This window comes from Erythrolamprus reginae, chromosome 1 (assembly GCF_031021105.1).
Source record: "Erythrolamprus reginae isolate rEryReg1 chromosome 1, rEryReg1.hap1, whole genome shotgun sequence".
Lineage (NCBI taxonomy): Eukaryota > Metazoa > Chordata > Lepidosauria > Squamata > Dipsadidae > Erythrolamprus > Erythrolamprus reginae.
Window position 1 is genome coordinate 398,597,797 of NC_091950.1, and position 15,779 is coordinate 398,613,575.

General features: G+C 41.8%; 3 protein-coding genes across 3 annotated transcripts in view; 1 reads left to right on the plus strand and 2 right to left on the minus strand.

The window, feature by feature from the left end:
- Positions 1 to 9,051, minus strand: part of GUSB (glucuronidase beta) — a 32,776-nt gene extending 23,725 nt beyond the window's left edge. Inside the window, exons 1-5 of the mRNA XM_070735065.1 lie at positions 8,741 to 9,051; positions 5,750 to 5,938; positions 3,411 to 3,592; positions 2,533 to 2,675; positions 1,797 to 1,984 (exon numbers count right to left, since the gene is read on the minus strand). Of these exons, the coding sequence (XP_070591166.1) occupies positions 1,797 to 1,984; positions 2,533 to 2,675; positions 3,411 to 3,592; positions 5,750 to 5,938; positions 8,741 to 8,941 (903 nt within the window). The 5' untranslated portion in view covers positions 8,942 to 9,051. The remainder of the gene's footprint in view (positions 1 to 1,796; positions 1,985 to 2,532; positions 2,676 to 3,410; positions 3,593 to 5,749; positions 5,939 to 8,740) is intronic.
- SUMF2 (sulfatase modifying factor 2) overlaps positions 1 to 15,779 on the plus strand; it is a 323,736-nt gene that overhangs the window by 145,861 nt on the left and 162,096 nt on the right. The gene's annotated exons all lie outside the window — the stretch shown is intronic.
- The window catches only part of ASL (argininosuccinate lyase), a 29,890-nt gene continuing 26,883 nt past the window's right edge, over positions 12,773 to 15,779 (minus strand). The window contains exons 16-17 of the mRNA XM_070735066.1: positions 14,967 to 15,073; positions 12,773 to 13,019 (exon numbers count right to left, since the gene is read on the minus strand). Coding sequence (XP_070591167.1) covers positions 12,875 to 13,019; positions 14,967 to 15,073 — 252 coding nt within the window. The 3' untranslated portion in view covers positions 12,773 to 12,874. The remainder of the gene's footprint in view (positions 13,020 to 14,966; positions 15,074 to 15,779) is intronic.

Below are 15,779 nucleotides of genomic sequence, written 5' to 3' on the forward strand. Positions count from 1 at the left end.
ACACAGTCTGCTGCTGTCTCACCGCCATTACAGTCTCCACTACAGTGCGTAGACTATAGTTCCTCTGGTGGCCGGAAGCTGCAATAGCGGGAGTATACTGTTGTACCATATAAGTGTCGTCGTTTGTGTGTGTGGGTGCCATACTGACAGGTACCGTACCGTAATCAGTGTACCGTATGGTACACTTTCTTTGGGGGTGTCAGCTTTTCTGCCTGTGAATTTGTCTTATTTGAGAAATATAAGGCACCCCCCCCCCGAAAATAAGACGTAGCACAACTTTTGGAGCAAAAATTAATATAAGACAGTGTCTTACTTTTGGGGAAACACGGTAATTATGCACCCAGTTTGAATGAGATGAATAATTATTCACCCTGTTTGAGACTGGACAAGGGGAAAGAAATTACTCTTACTTTTCACTTTTCAAAGTCTTGTTCAACTACACCAGAGGGGTCCAACTTTAATACTTGTGTACTTCAATACCCATAATTTTCCCTGCAAGTATGGCAAGTTCCAATAGACCTTTAGGGTATAATGCTTGTTTATAATCAGGGCAGTGGTGAAATCTACTTAACTTTCCTACGGGTTCAGAAGTGCATGCTCACATGGTGCTTTTTCAACCTCAGCGCATGCGCCGGTTAAAAAAAGAAAATGGCGGTGCCCGGGCGGGTAGGCAGAGTTGTGCACTGCCACTGCTACCAGTTCTCTGAAGCACTGGCAGCCGTTGTTACTGGTACGTTTGAACCGAGTTGAACTGGTAACATTTCAACCCTGAAGCAGTGGTACGCGCAGCCCCTAGTCAAAAAATCAAAATGGTGGCCACAATGGTGCGATCAAAGCTCTGCTTTTCTATTGTGTTGCACCTGAAAAGTGCATGGAACTTTGATTGCATAGTTGCCATCTTGATGTACTGATACGCTCTGCAGGCATTCTTGTTCATAAGCCTTGTGTTGAATCTATTTGTTGTGGTTAGCTCTGGCCCAGCTCCTGTCCCAAGGACTGTGGATGTGGGGGAGACATCCACATGCCGCAGGCCTGTTTTGCTCCCAGTGGAATCTGCTGATGAAGGCTCCTCTGACCAAGAAGACAGGAGTGACAGGGAGGAGGAGAGTGTGGCAGACAGCTCAGAAGGAGATCAATTATCAAGCTTCTCCTTGGATTTGGAACAAGAGTTAATGATACAGCCACGCATGCGGAGAGCGATGCATAGGCAGCAACAACTGAGAGATTATTATCAAAGAAAATGAGGCCACCTGTGGTTAGGTGGGGATGTGGTAATTAGTGAGGCAGCTATAAAGAGCAGCCTGTAGGTTTGGCCATTGTGGAGGTTTATCTGATCATTGTATTTCGTGCCTGCATTGCTGACTTCGACCTTTGCGGGCTGATATTTCCCTGCTTTGAAACTGAATCAGAGCCAAGTGTGTTTTCCTTTGTGAAAGAAGAAGGACTGTGAATTGCCTCACAGCTGCAAGCTAAGTATCACAGAACTGATAAGGGACTTATACAAATTATCAGTTTGTTTGGAGACGAGTGCTCTTTGCTATACAAAAAGAGTGCTTAGTTTATTTGCATTTTCGGTATAAAGAACATTGTTTTGAATTTTCAAACGTGTGTGTGTCTGAAATTTGTATCTGAATTTTCGGGAGGATTCTGCCAGAGAGCTCGACAGAACACTATGTAGGGAACTATAACTCTGTCAGCCAATCTGTTTGGATTCTTTTATTTACAGGAGCTGGAATTCCAATCACACTCAGAAAGCATACAGACTTGAGAATCCTGGGAGCAGACATGCAAAGTACCTTCAAGGAGTAAAGGTATCCAGGACGTTCGCTCATCAAGTAGGGCCACCACAGAAGAGGCTCCATCACTTTTAGTTCACCAGCTGACCCATTTCCTGTTGCTACGGCAACACCGTCACTGTCATACAGAGTCAGGGATAAAAAGTAGTTTGTGCTTCCTCGTACAGACACCAAATAATGAACCAGGCCTGTGGTGACAGAAGGAGAGATAAAAGCTTGCATTTGAAAGAAAAAGTAGGGAATGGATGTAGCTCCATAAAGTAGAGATCTCCCTCAAGAGGCCCCAACCCAGTCCACACTACTTACGGGACCGCCTACTACCTCACACTTCCCTACAGCCAATAAGGGCCGAAAGAGTTGGCCTTCTCCAGGTCCTGTCTGCCGAACAATGTCAATTGGGGGGGCTGCGGGGGAGAGCCTTCTCAGTGGCAGCTCCAACCCTTTAGAACCAACTTCCCCCGGAGATTCGCACTATCCTTGCCCTACCAGCCTTCTGGAAAGCCATTAAGACCTGGCTTTTCCAGCAGGCCTGGGACCATGAATGATTGAATGACTGAATGTTTGAAGGTTTTTAATAGGGTTATTGGTTGTTTTTATATTTCATTTTGATACTGTAATTTTTATAATTTTGTTTAATATGTTGTTAGCCACCACAAAGTCCGCTGGATTTGGGTGGCATATAAATGTTGTTAAACTACTAAACCTTGTTAAACAATTTGCTCCCTCAGCTTCTTACCAACATTTCCCTTAAAGGCCGTGGTCACTGTGATATCGTCAATGTAGGCCAAGGGTGTGGTGTAGAGCAAGACGGGGCGGTGAATTCCAGCATAGTTGAAAAAATCAAATCTTGTGTTTTGAACAAAGTAGCCCTTCGGATACCTAGGTTGAAGGAGAGAGAAAGTAAAATAAGATGTCTTGGAAGGGCGGATTTCTATGTTTGAATAAGAGATGGAAAGGTGCTTTAGGAGTTAAGAATTACCCAGGAAAAATGAGAATCCTATTCTGTCCCAGCACCAAACCCCCAGAAATCAGATGCGCACCACCGGATTAACTAATAAAGGATTTTACTATGTATAAGAAATATTTGTAGTTAAAAGTCTTTTCAAAAGGAAAGTACAGACTAGCAACATCTTCACCATACTGATTATAAAGTCTTATCATCTGGCTAGCGTCTCAGAAAGAGATAAACATGACAATAATTACCAAGTTGAAACAAGATTCAGAAGCAGAGACATTCAGAAGTTGGCTGAAAGCCCGGAGCTCCTCAGGAAGCCAAGAATGTGTTTCTTTAATCACAAGCAGAAAAAGAAGAGCTAGAAACTAGATACTAGAATGAACTATGTTGCTCTGTGCACTGAAGCATGGCGTGATTCACTCTTAAATAGCCTGAGGGCGTGTCCCAGTAGTCAGCAGTGCTACTTATGAATAAACCTCCTCCTGAGTAACCACTCATGCCTCCTAGAGGCCCTGCGAATCCTAGCATCAAAGAGGCTCCTCGTCTTTTCCCGAATCACTCATTTCAGTGGGTCAATTGGGGGAGTTATAGTGCACACATCTTTAAATTGCTAAAGCTGAGAAACACTACAGTGAATTGTAGGGAGACGTTCAACTCACATGGACTCATCATCCATATACTGAATTGTTCCTGGAGGCAGTGTGTGCGGTGTCAGAGTGTTATTGATTGCAATGGTGATGCGGCAGGGCTCTTTGGGACTCCTGTGCAAGATTTCACTGATCTCCACTTCAAAAGGGAGATGTCCTCCTTCGTGCTCAGTGACTTCCACTCCGTTCACCCACTGCAAAAGAGAGAGAGAAAAAAGAGCTCTGGGAAGGACTTAAAAGGAACCCAGAGTCCCCTGAGCAGGCCTTGTGACATGTTGCCTGTAACACCTCTAAATCAGGGGTGTCAAACTTAAGGCTTGTGGGTTGGATGTGACCCACGGGGTGCTTAGATCCGGATCGCGGGGCTGCCCTGGAAACAGTGAAGGATCGGCCCATGGTCTCCACCAGCTAAAATGAACTTGGGAGGGCTGTTTGTGGCCTTCATGAGCTCTGTTTCTGCTGGTAGAGGGTTGCAGGAGGCCGTCACAGCCGAAAACGGAAATCGGGAGCTCATTTTTGCAAGCAGAGCACTCAGGCTGCCATAGGTGCCCCCTGACACGAGTGATGTCAAGCTAGCCATGCCCACACTGACCACCACCACCCCTGAGGTCAAACACAACCCTCACTGAAATCAAGGTTGATGCCACTGCTGTAAATAATCTTAGAAACATAGAAACATAGAAGACTGACGGCAGAAAAAGACCTCATGATCCATCTAGTCTGCCCTTATACTATTTTCTGTATTTTATCTTAGGATGGATATATGTTTATCCCAGGCATGTTTAAATTCAGTTACTGTGGATTTACCAACCACATCTGCTGGAAGTTTGTTCCAAGGATCTACGACTCTTTCAGTAAAATAATATTTTCTCACGTTGCTTTTGATCTTTCCTCCAACTAACTTCAGATTGTTAGTTCATCTTAGGCCAAACATATTTTTAATAGCCTCATATGTCATAGGATTCCCAAAATCTTAACCAGGTTTAACTCTCCCCATAGAGTCTTTTCAAAGTTTTCAAAGGAAATATGAGATTTCGAGCATACTAACATTTCATGAGATTTGACAATGTTTACAGGATTTTAGCCATTTCAATGGCTGTTGTTTTGGTCACCATTCCCTGTTGCCCATCAGCTGATGCAAAAGCCTGGCCGCCTCTATTAAGACTTACACTGTTTTCCAGCAGCAATGTATTTTCTGCATCCAGGATAGACAACTAGATCCTCTCCAGATTGATTTAGTTTATATGCCGCCCAATTCCAATGGACTCTGGGTGGCTCACAATAATAACAGATGTGTTTCTGGCCAAGGTTAATGGAAGTTGTCTAACACATCTGGAGTGTATCCGGTTGTTTTATCCATTCAGTGTGCAAATGGGTAGATAACCATGCAAAAGACTCCTTGATAAATGTTCTCAGGCCTACAGATGCACCATAGAAGTTCACTGCCAGGAAATATTGGAACCCAACAGGCATTTTAAAAGAATTGACAAAAAGACCATAAGAGCATTACTGAATCAGTCTAAAAGAGCAGAACTCATAAGGGCTTCAGAATGCTTAATTAAATGGTTATATCCACGCCACAGACTTACCCAAGTCTTGTACAGCAGACTTAGCATTTAGCTATAAGTCCATGTATTATGCTTTTGCATATAGCATAACCTCAGCTTGCTTGGCTACCCTGCAATTTAATGCTGCATATGAACCAAGAAAGTGAACTCTGGGCTTACTTTGAATTTTTTTTCCTGCCATGCATGAAGGATAGTTTTAGCTGGATTATAGTATTCCTATACTGTACTCAGACTGGACCAAGAAAAAGAACAAAAAGTAATTTTCTTTGGCAGCCCCCAGGTGGCGGTAGAGATTCACCTCCCAGTCAGTTTAGATATTATCAAGCAATACTGTATACTGTAGTACAGTATACAGTACTGTATTAGGAAAATCTCCATAGCTGGTGATGAAGATGTAAAATACAGCTTTTCTATAGCTGGTGATGAAGATGTAAAATACAGCTTTTCTACAGTTCAATCACTTCTTGTTATTTTATTACATATTTCTATTTGTGCTGAAAAAAGTTTTCCGTCTTCCCATTTCTTTTCTTTATTTATATCCCACTTTTATTATTTTTATTTTATTCCCTTTTCTGGTTTTGTTACTTTATTTTTCATCCTCTTTGGAAACTTAATAAAGTTAGTCATTGATTCCTTGGGACAGGCCTCATTTCACCAGGATTTTCCATCAGAAATTGGTTTGTTTTTCAGTTCTTATAAGTTCCTACCCTGATCCCTAGTGATAGCATCACAGAATTTTGAACACCAAATTGGTAACAACAAGAAGATGCCCTCAATACTCACCACAACAGAGTAATAGTGCGCGCTGCCAATTCGGAGCACAATACGAGTGCCAGTATCTCTCAAGAGCCAGTGAGCCGGTGGAAGCACCTCCTTCTCGTACCACACCCAGCCAATAAATTTCCGCAACTTTGGGTCTTGAGTTATGTCATTGAAGCTGGCAGGGACTGGCATGTCTATCACAGGCCCTGTCTGAAAAGATTGAGATCCATTTATGGTGGGACTGTTTTCCAGCTTTGGTGAGCTCAGCCAATGTTTATTAGACAAGAATAAAATTAAAATATAAGAATAAAATATAAGCCAATTAATATTTTTTAAATTTATTTATTCTCAGGGTGACTCAGGGTGGCGTACAACATTATAAATTACTAAATTACTTTAAAAGAATTATACAAAATTACTAAAAAGCGTTTAAAAAACCCATATACAGTCATACACATTCATCCAATTCAATCATTCATAATATCACCAGAGAACAACATTGTAAATGCAACAATATATATAAATAAATCTAAATTACTTTAAAAGAATTATACAAAATTACTAAAAAGTGTTTAAAAAACCCATGTACAGTTGTACACTTTCATCCAATTCAACCATTCATAATATTGCCAGAGAAAATCTCATCACTCATGCCCCGATGCCTGCCGGCAGAGATGGATCTTCAGAGCTTTATGAAAGACCAGGTGGGAGGTGGTGGTACGTATCTCTGGAGGGAGTTCGTTCCAGAGGGCCGGGGCCTCCACAGAGAAGGCTCTTCCCTAGGCCTCGCCAGCCGACATTGTCTGGCCAACGGGGACTGGAGAATTTAAGTAAGAATTTAAGTAAGAAAAGGATCAAGTTGCTTTAATATTGAAAAGAGCTTTATTTTTAATTCACTTTAAATTGATATTCTCCTTCCCCTCGTTCCTTCTGGATATTCTGATCATTATTATTTTAAGTAATTATTTCATTTATAATAGTTAACCAGTATGTAGCTTTCCTTGTAAGTCTGATTTAGTTTTTCCCAGACGCCACATATGTTCCTCTCTCACTCCTTTTTTACACTTCCTGTTAAGGGATATTCATAAAATGTCATAATCAGCAGTTTTAGTGCCACGTTGAAAACTAAAAAAAAAATGTATTACAGCATATGCTTCCTCAAAACAGCCCTTGTTTCATCAGATGCTAGAAGGGTTATACACACACATTCGCGCAAGGAGAGAAGCAACTTAGAACTAAGGAGAAATTTCCTGACAGTAAGAACAATTGATCCGTGGAACTGCTTGCCTTCAGAAGTTGTGAATGCTCCAACACTGGAAGTTTTTAAGAAGATGCTGGATAACCATCTGTCTGAAGTGGTGTAGGGTTTCCTGCCTAAGTAGAGGGTTAGACTAGAAGACCTCCAAGGTCCCTTCCAACTCTGTTGTTGTTATAAATGCATCAACAGGGATGTCAGATCAGAAAGAGCTTAAATGCAAAAAACCCCAATAACAACCCACAACCCTTTCTGATAATTACCAGTGTGCAAAAGCATGATTGGCAAAGTACTGTTGCGAGCATTAAATTCAGTTTGTTTGTTTGTTTTTTTGTTTGTTTGTTTGTCAAGTACATATTGGTAGTATACATAGATATAACATAGTTTATATACATAAGATGGGTACTGATAAGAGGGAACATTAGGACAAAGACGGTAGGCACGCTGGTGCACTTATGCACGCTCCTTACTGACTTCTTAGATTAGATTAGATTAGATTTATTGGATTTATATGCCGCCCCTCTCCGCAGACTCGGGGCGGCTCACAACATAGCAAAAAACAGTACATACAGACAAATCCAATGCCCACCAATCCAATTACAATTTTAAGTTAAGAAATTCATAAAACAATCCCAATATATATAAAAAACAAGCACAATCAATCAAACAGCAAAACAACATGGGCAAGGGGGAGATGTTTTAGTTCCCCCATGCCTGACGGCAGAGGTGGGTTTTAAGGAGTTTACGAAAGGCAAGGAGGGTGGGGGCAATCCTAATCTCAGGGGGGAGCTGGTTCCAGAGGGTCGGAGCCACCATAGAGAAGGCTCTTCCCCTGGGTCTCGCCAGACGACATTGTTTAGTCGACGGGACCCGAAGAAGGCCGACACTGTGGGACCTGACCGGTCGCTGGGATATATAGTTTATATAAGTTTATGCCATTAGACTATTAGACCCCAAAACTATTATTCCCCAAAAACTTTACCCTTAGATTATCCACTGTTGACCTCACCCGATTCCTAAGAGGTCAGTAAGGAGTGTGCATAAGTGCACCAGCGTGCCTACCGTCCTAGGTTTCTCTCTTATTAGTACCAATATCATGTATGTAAAGATTATTATTTCTTTGTACATTACCAATACGTACTTTACATACATACATACATACATACATACATACATACATACATAATACCTGTATTAGTTTTGCAAAAAGACTACATTTATTGTCCGAACTTTTCAGCCCCATTCAGGGATCTGCCTGTGTAGTTCTATACTGATGCTCCATCCTTGCACTTTCCTGGCAGATAATCAAACCCACCCCGTGCTTTTATTTATTTGTTTGTCAATCAAGTATAGGGTAGTAGTTTATATAAACATAATATAGAAAGGAATGATAAAAGAAGACAGTAGGACAGGGACGGTAGGCACAATGGTGCACTTATGCACGCCCCTTACAGACCTCTTAGAAAAGGAGAGAGGTCAATTATAGACAATCTAAGGTTAAAGATTTTGGGGTTGGGGGAAGAAACCACAGAGTCAGGTAGTGCATTCAAGACGTTGATCACTCTATTGCTGAAGTCTCTTGCAGTCTAGTTCGGAGCGGTTTAAATTTGGTTTGAATCTTATTAGGTGCTCGTGTGTTGTTGCGGTTGAAGGTGAAGTAGTCATCAACAGGAAGGACATTTTGGTATGTGAATTTGTGAACTATGGTTTCGATCAGCTCGGAGGCGACGTAGCTGTAAATGGTCTAATTTCAGTACCTGCCGAAGTGGCCGTCTGTACCACTGCTCCACGAACCCCGCATCCCTTTGCTCCGACCAGTCTGCCCTGAAGCTCCAGAGGCCGCCGAGATCCTTCCGCTCCCTGGAGGGGGACTCCCGTGGGTAGAGCATCCCGCCGTCCAGGGCGCCAGCCGGACACCATCCCAGCAGGACGCAGCAAGCGCAAAGCAGCAACTTCATGCCGCCGCCGCCGCCGCCGCCGCCGCCGCTGCACACCTCCCGCGCTCTGGCGAGACAGGAAAGGGAGTCAGCTGATGCTCGGATCAGCTGATGATCGGCTGCCGGTCCCTGTTCTCGGCAGGAAGAGGAGACGTCACTCTGTGAGAGAACAGCCGCAGCCATCTTTGTTGAGGGCAGCCCGGGCTTTCCTGCTTCTGTAGTTGCAGCGTTGAAAAGCCTGCAACTTCAACCCCGAAAGAAGTCAAGTCGGGTGTTGTTACAAATAACGCAGAAAGAAATATCTCCGCGTGTAACTTTGTTGCTCGTATCCTTACAATTTCTATTGACTGGTTCCTAATAGGATTGGATTTCTTATTTGTGCCTGGACTATCATTAAGTGTTGCATCTCATGATTCTTGACAAATGTATCTTTTCTTTTATGTACGCTGACAGTTTATGCACCAAAACAAATTCCTTGTGTGTCCAATCACACACGGCCAATAAAATTCTATTCTATTCCATTCCATTCTTCTGTTCTGTTCCGTTCTGTTCTCTTCCCTTCCATTCCCTTCCCTTCCATTCCTCTATTCTGTTCTGTTCCCTTCCCTTCCATTCTTCTGTTCTGTTTTATTCCATTCCAATTCATTGTTCTGTTCTGTTCTATTCCATTCCATTCCATTCTTCTGTTCCATTCTATTCCAATTCATTCTTCTGTTCTATTCTGTTCTGCTCTGCTCTGCTTTGCTCTGCTCCGTTCCATTCCATTCCATTCTTCTGTTCTGTTCTGTTCCGTTCCGTTCCATTCCATTCAAATCCATTGTTCTGTTTTGTTCTGTTCTAGTCTAGTCTAGTCTAGTCTTATTCTTTATGGTCCCTATAGGTATGCTGGGAGAGTAGCTCCAACAGCTTACGGGAACAGCATCAGAGCTCTCGGTCCACGAAGCTCTAGGAAGAGCTAAGTTCCCATGCAGAACCAGCAATCTCCAGAGCAGCAGTCTCCAACTTTGGCAAATTTAAGACCTTGTGGATTTCAACTCTCAGAATTCTCTAGCCAGCCAACCTCTACAGCACTTCTGATAAAAGAACATCTAGCAAAAGAGAGTGGGAGTTGTGGGAGTTGAAGTCCACAAGTCTTAAAATGGCTGAGTTTGAAGACCCCTGGTGTAATTAATTGTCCTAGCAATAATATGGCAGTCCTTGGCTACTTGGGAAGAGGTGGGGTTTTTTTTAATTCTTTCACAGCTCCTGGTAATTTCCCATTCAGATACTATTGAGGTTTAATTCTTCTTAGCTTTTTTGCTAAGTGACCAAACTTGTCTGGATGCTGCCTTTTGTTGTGATGAGTTTGATTTGAATGCCATTTGATTAGGATTAATGCATTGTATTTAATAACATATTAACATTATAATTTGACATCAACTTTTAGAGAGGCTGCCTGCATAAGCCACAGTGCACAATACGAACCAATTCTGCAAAATGTGGACTCCTTCAGCTGTAGCTTATGCAAGCTATGGTGAAACAACCAAGTGTAAATGCGGATGGTACAGTCTTTCAAGTCTATTTTTTCTCTCATGAGCTCTCTCCTCATAAACATCTCTGCCTATTTAGCATGATGAGAAAAATCCAGTATAAGAAATGTTTAAAGTGTCTGCGGTGCTACTTAGAAACATAGAAACATAGAAGACTGACGGCAGAAAAAGACCTCATGGTCCATCTAGTCTGCCCTTATACTATTTCCTGTATTTTATCTTAGGATGGATATATGTTTATCCCAGGCATGTTTAAATTCAGTTACTGTGGATTTACCAACCACGTCTGCTGGAAGTTTGTTCCAAGGATCTACTACTCTTTCAGTAAAATAATATTTTCTCATGTTGCCTTTGATCTTTCCCCCAACTAACTTCAGATTGTGTCCCCTTGTTCTTGTGTTCACTTTCCTAGAGTAATGCATTGCTGGTTTTTGGAATCAGAGTTGACTTGCTTTGAACTATGAAAGCTTTCTTGGAAACCTTGAACCTGAAGACGCTGACCCCTTTGACCTTTGACTGCTGGTAATAAATGCTTTGTTTACTGTGAACAGAATTGCTTTGCCCAACAAGATATTGCTGCTTCTGGTTCTAAGTATCAAACTCCCATGTTTGTTTTTCTGAATTTTGATTAGCCAAGAATGGATTCTTATTGTATCTTCACCATTCATTTTAGCATATTGTGCCAACCCATCCCATTGTTTGGTTTATAGCCATGATCTCCCTTCCCACAACAACAACAACAACAACAACAACAACAATAATAATAATAATAATAATAATAATGCTGTGGCACAGATGATCCACTGGAACTTGTGCCGGAACTACCATTTACCAGTGACAAAGAACTGGTGGGATCATAAGCCCGAAAAAGTGGTCGAAAATGAGCAAGCAAAACTACTGTGGGACTTCCGACTTCACACTGACCGAATTCTGAAGCATAACACACCAGACATTGTGATCGTGGAGAAAAAGAAAGTATGGATCATCGACATCGCAATCCCAGGTGACAGCAGAATCGAGGAGAAGCAGCTAGAGAAATTAGTGAAATACGAAGATCTAAAAATCGAGCTGCAACGACTCTGGCATAAGCCAGTGAAAGTGGTCCCCGTGGTACTTGGCATGCTGGGCGCAGTACCAAAGGATCTCAGCGGACATTTGAAAACCATCGGAATTGACAAAATCTCCATCTGTCAATTGCAAAAGGCCGCTTTACTGGGATCGGCAAACATAATTCACCCCTACATCATGCAGTCCTAGGTGCTTGGGAAGCGCCCGACTGGTGATGAAATACGAAATCCAGCATAGTGATCTCGTTTGCTGTGTTGTATTGATAATAATAATAATAACAATAATAATAATAATAGTTGTTGTTGTTGTTGTTGTTGTTATTGGACATCACACAGTCAGCCATATATTCAAATTAGATTTGGCATTTTGGGCAGATATGGATGTTTGATGGTATTGCAGATATTGGCGCATGATGTCAGCTGTTTCAAGTAAAGCTGGCTTTTCAATTGATTGATGGTGAATTTGTCAATGCTGACATGGTGTTCAAGTATGCTCCAACGATTTGAGGATTGTACCCAAGGAGCTATTACTATTGGTACTATTTGCCATCTATCTCATCATGGGGCTATTTTTTATTTGTAATTTTAAAAAAGATAAAAATATTGTTCTTGGTTACTGCTGAATGTACTGTATATTTGTTATGGATTTGTTTTCTATTTTAATGAATCCCAGCGACCGGTGAGATCCCACAAAGTTGGTCTCCTTAGGGTCCCGTCGACCAAACAATGTCGGCTGGCGGGACCTGAAGAAGAGCCTTCTCTGTGTGGGCTCTGGCCCTCTGAAATCAGCTCCCCCGGAGATTTGTACTGCTCCCACCCTCCTCACCTTCCAAAAGAGTTTAAAAACTCATCTTTGCCGCCAGGCCTGGGGTTCCTTAGATCTTCCCCCCTGACCAATGAATCTTTTAGTTTCATTGTTGAATGAATGGTATTGATAGTTTTTTAATTAGAATTTTAAAAATTGTTTTTAATGTATTATTAATTGGATTGTTATTACTGTTTCCTGTTTTTTCTGTACATGCTGTGAGCCGCCCCGAATCCTGAGAGAGGGGCGCCATACAAATCCAATTAAATCTTAAATCTTAATTTTATGTTAGCTGCCCAGAGTCACTGTTGAGATGGACAGCTATATCGGTAGATAAAAATAAATGGCTAAATAAATCTTTCCCAGTGGAAACACCTTTGAAATAACAACTAAACTTTTCCTGCTTGAAATGTATGACTCAAAGTAAAACAAGAAGAAGAAGCATACACAGTTTTTCCTGAAATCCAATATGCCACTGTTTTTATTATCTTGTGATTAAACATGCTAAGCAGAAACCTGCAGCAACGGGACAGTATTTCCCCACACTCAAAACTTATTCCTTCTGCCTCTTCAGCATCTCCTTCAGATATTCAATCTGGGCACTCACGCAGCTCCGGGCGGTGCCCCCAGGGGAGGTGTACTGCTCCACGCTATGCTGATGGTTGAAGATTTGTGAGATATCACTTCCCATCATGGGGCTGGAAGGAGCGACAAGAAATAGCTTCAGTCAGATATTACAGAAAGAAGTCGTTTAAACCTAAAGCTTCTCTTTTCACACATTTTAAGCGGCGGAGAAACAGAACACAGGAGCTCTGCAAATAGGAACAGCTTTTACCTCCGATGGTTCCTACTAGACCAGGGATGGAAAAGGATGGCCCCTTTACCACCTGTGGACTTCAACTCCCAGAATTCTTGAGCCGGCCATGGGATCCTGGGAGTTGAAGTCCACAAGTCATAAAGTGGCCATTGTTCCCCACCCGTGTAATAGAATCTTAGGGAATGAACAGATCTCGTTGTTAGCAAAGCAAGTGGACTACAGAGCTTTGCACACCTAGGCTAGATGTATGCAACTTCACATTCTAGAACAAAATTTTTGCCATGCTGGCTGGGGAATTCTGGGAGTTGAAGTCTACACATCTGAAAGTTGCCAATTTTTTTAAAAAAACCACTGTCTGGTGCTGCCTCTCAGGGCTTGGAGTACAGTCTCCTCAGCTCATACCATAGTGGTCACTAATTCATACTTTTTAAGTGCAATTCTTAGCTTTACTCAAGTTTCAGGTTTGGCGGGCCCCAGGGGAAGAGCCTTCTCTGTGGCGGCCCCAGCCCTCTGGAACCAACTCCCCCTGGAGATTACAACTGCCCCCACCCTCCCTGTCTTTCGTAAATACTCAAGACTCACTTATTCCGCCAGGCTTGGGGGAGTTGAGATATTCCTTCCCCCTAGGCCATTACAAGTTATGCATGGTATGTTTGTGTGTATGTTTGGTTTTATAATAAGGGTTTTTAGTTGTTTTATTATTGGATTGTTACATGCTGTTTTTTATCATTGTTGTTAGCCACCCCGAGTCTACAGAGAGGGGCAGCATACAAATCCAATTAATAATAATAATAATAATAATAATAATAATAATAATAAATGAAACCAAAGTCAGATTTCTGGCCTGGTTCTGCTATTGTTTTAGACTGCAACCCTTAGCATGCAACCAAAAAGCCAAATGTGGCCCTCAGCCTGGAACACAATCCATGACTCCTAAGTACAGCCCTGTGAGGTAGATTAGGTTGATGGACAATGGGCCTTTCTGTGAACTTTCTGGTTAAGCAGGGATTTGAACATGAATCCAGTACTCAATCTTAACACACTACTTCTTTAGAGCTGGGGTGCCCCAGTGGTTAGAGTGCAGCACTTCAGGCTACTTCAACTAACTGCTAGCTGTATTTCAGCAGTTCAAATCTCACCACCGACTCAAGGTTGACTCAGCATTCCATCCTTCCAAGGTCGGTAAAATGAGGACCTAGATTGTTGGGGGCAGTGTGCTGATTTTGTAAACTGCTTAGAGAGGGTTTTAAAAGCACTATGAAGCGGTATATAGGTTTAAATTCTATTGCCATAGCATTGACTACAAAAGATTGCTTACTTTATCCCCTTGTATGGTTATACTTATGAAATAGTTTTCATCATTACATAATTAGGTTTTATTATTATTCAGGAGATGATTTCCATCCCTGCAAAAAGAGATGGAATTGCTGGATCCCAGAGAGTCACTAAATAGCTAGTAGTAATAGCATAAGTCTTTAGCATTCCATAAATGTGATTTATCTGCATAGCCAACTACTACTAGAGGTGGTAATATGACTTCCTTGTTTTCAAGAGTTAGCAAATGCAATAGCAGTTATCAACCTCTTCATAGACTTTACAGCCTTCTTTTAGGGCTTTATAGATTCAGCATATTGCCCCCAACAATCTGGGTCCTCATTTTACTGACCTCATAAGGATGGATAAGTCAACCTTGAGCCGTTCAGGATCAAACTGGCAGTGGGCAGAATTAGCCTGCAATACTGCCTTCTAACCACTGTGCCACTATGACTCTTAAAAGCAGTACCTTCTATAGGAAAACCTTTAAAAGCTCCCATAACCCAATACATACTGAATTCCCTTCAGGTCATCCATCGATAAATGATTAAGAGTCACTCCTTTGCTCTCGGCTAAACGGACTGCCTTCCCCACAATAGTGTGGGCTTGTCTGAACGGCACCTGAGAACACAAAGAAAACAAAATCAGGAGGCTTAAATATTTTGCTGTCTAATGTTTATCCCCCCCAAAATCCCCAATGTTCTGAAGCTGACATTTCAGCACTGACATCTCCAATTGTCTGGAACCCATATCTCGGACATCAACACCCTTGAAAACGTCCAAGGATATTTCACCAGAAGAGCCCTTCACTCCTCCACTCGAAACAGAATACCCTATGAAAATAGACTAACAATCCTGGGTCTAGAAAGCTTAGAACTACGGCGCCCAAAACACGATTTAAGTATTGCCCACAAGATCATATGCTGCAACATCCTACCGGTCAATGACTACTTCAGCTTCAATCGCAACAACACAAGAGCACGCAACAGATTCAAACTTAATATTAACCGCTCCAAACTTGAGTGTAAAAAATATGACTTTAACAATTGAGTTGTCGAAGCATGGAACTCATTACTGGACTCAATTGTGTCAACCCCTAACCCTCAACATTTCTCCCTTAGACTATCCATGATAGACCTGATATCCATTTGTCTATCCTTTATCTCATATATCATATATATTTTCTTCCTTTCATATATTTTCTCCTCTATTTTTACATATTATCTTTATATATATATTACTTCATGTCTATTCTCTTCCATATGTACAGTATTGTGTATTGGACAAATGAATAAATAAAAATAAATAAATACATAAACTATTTCTG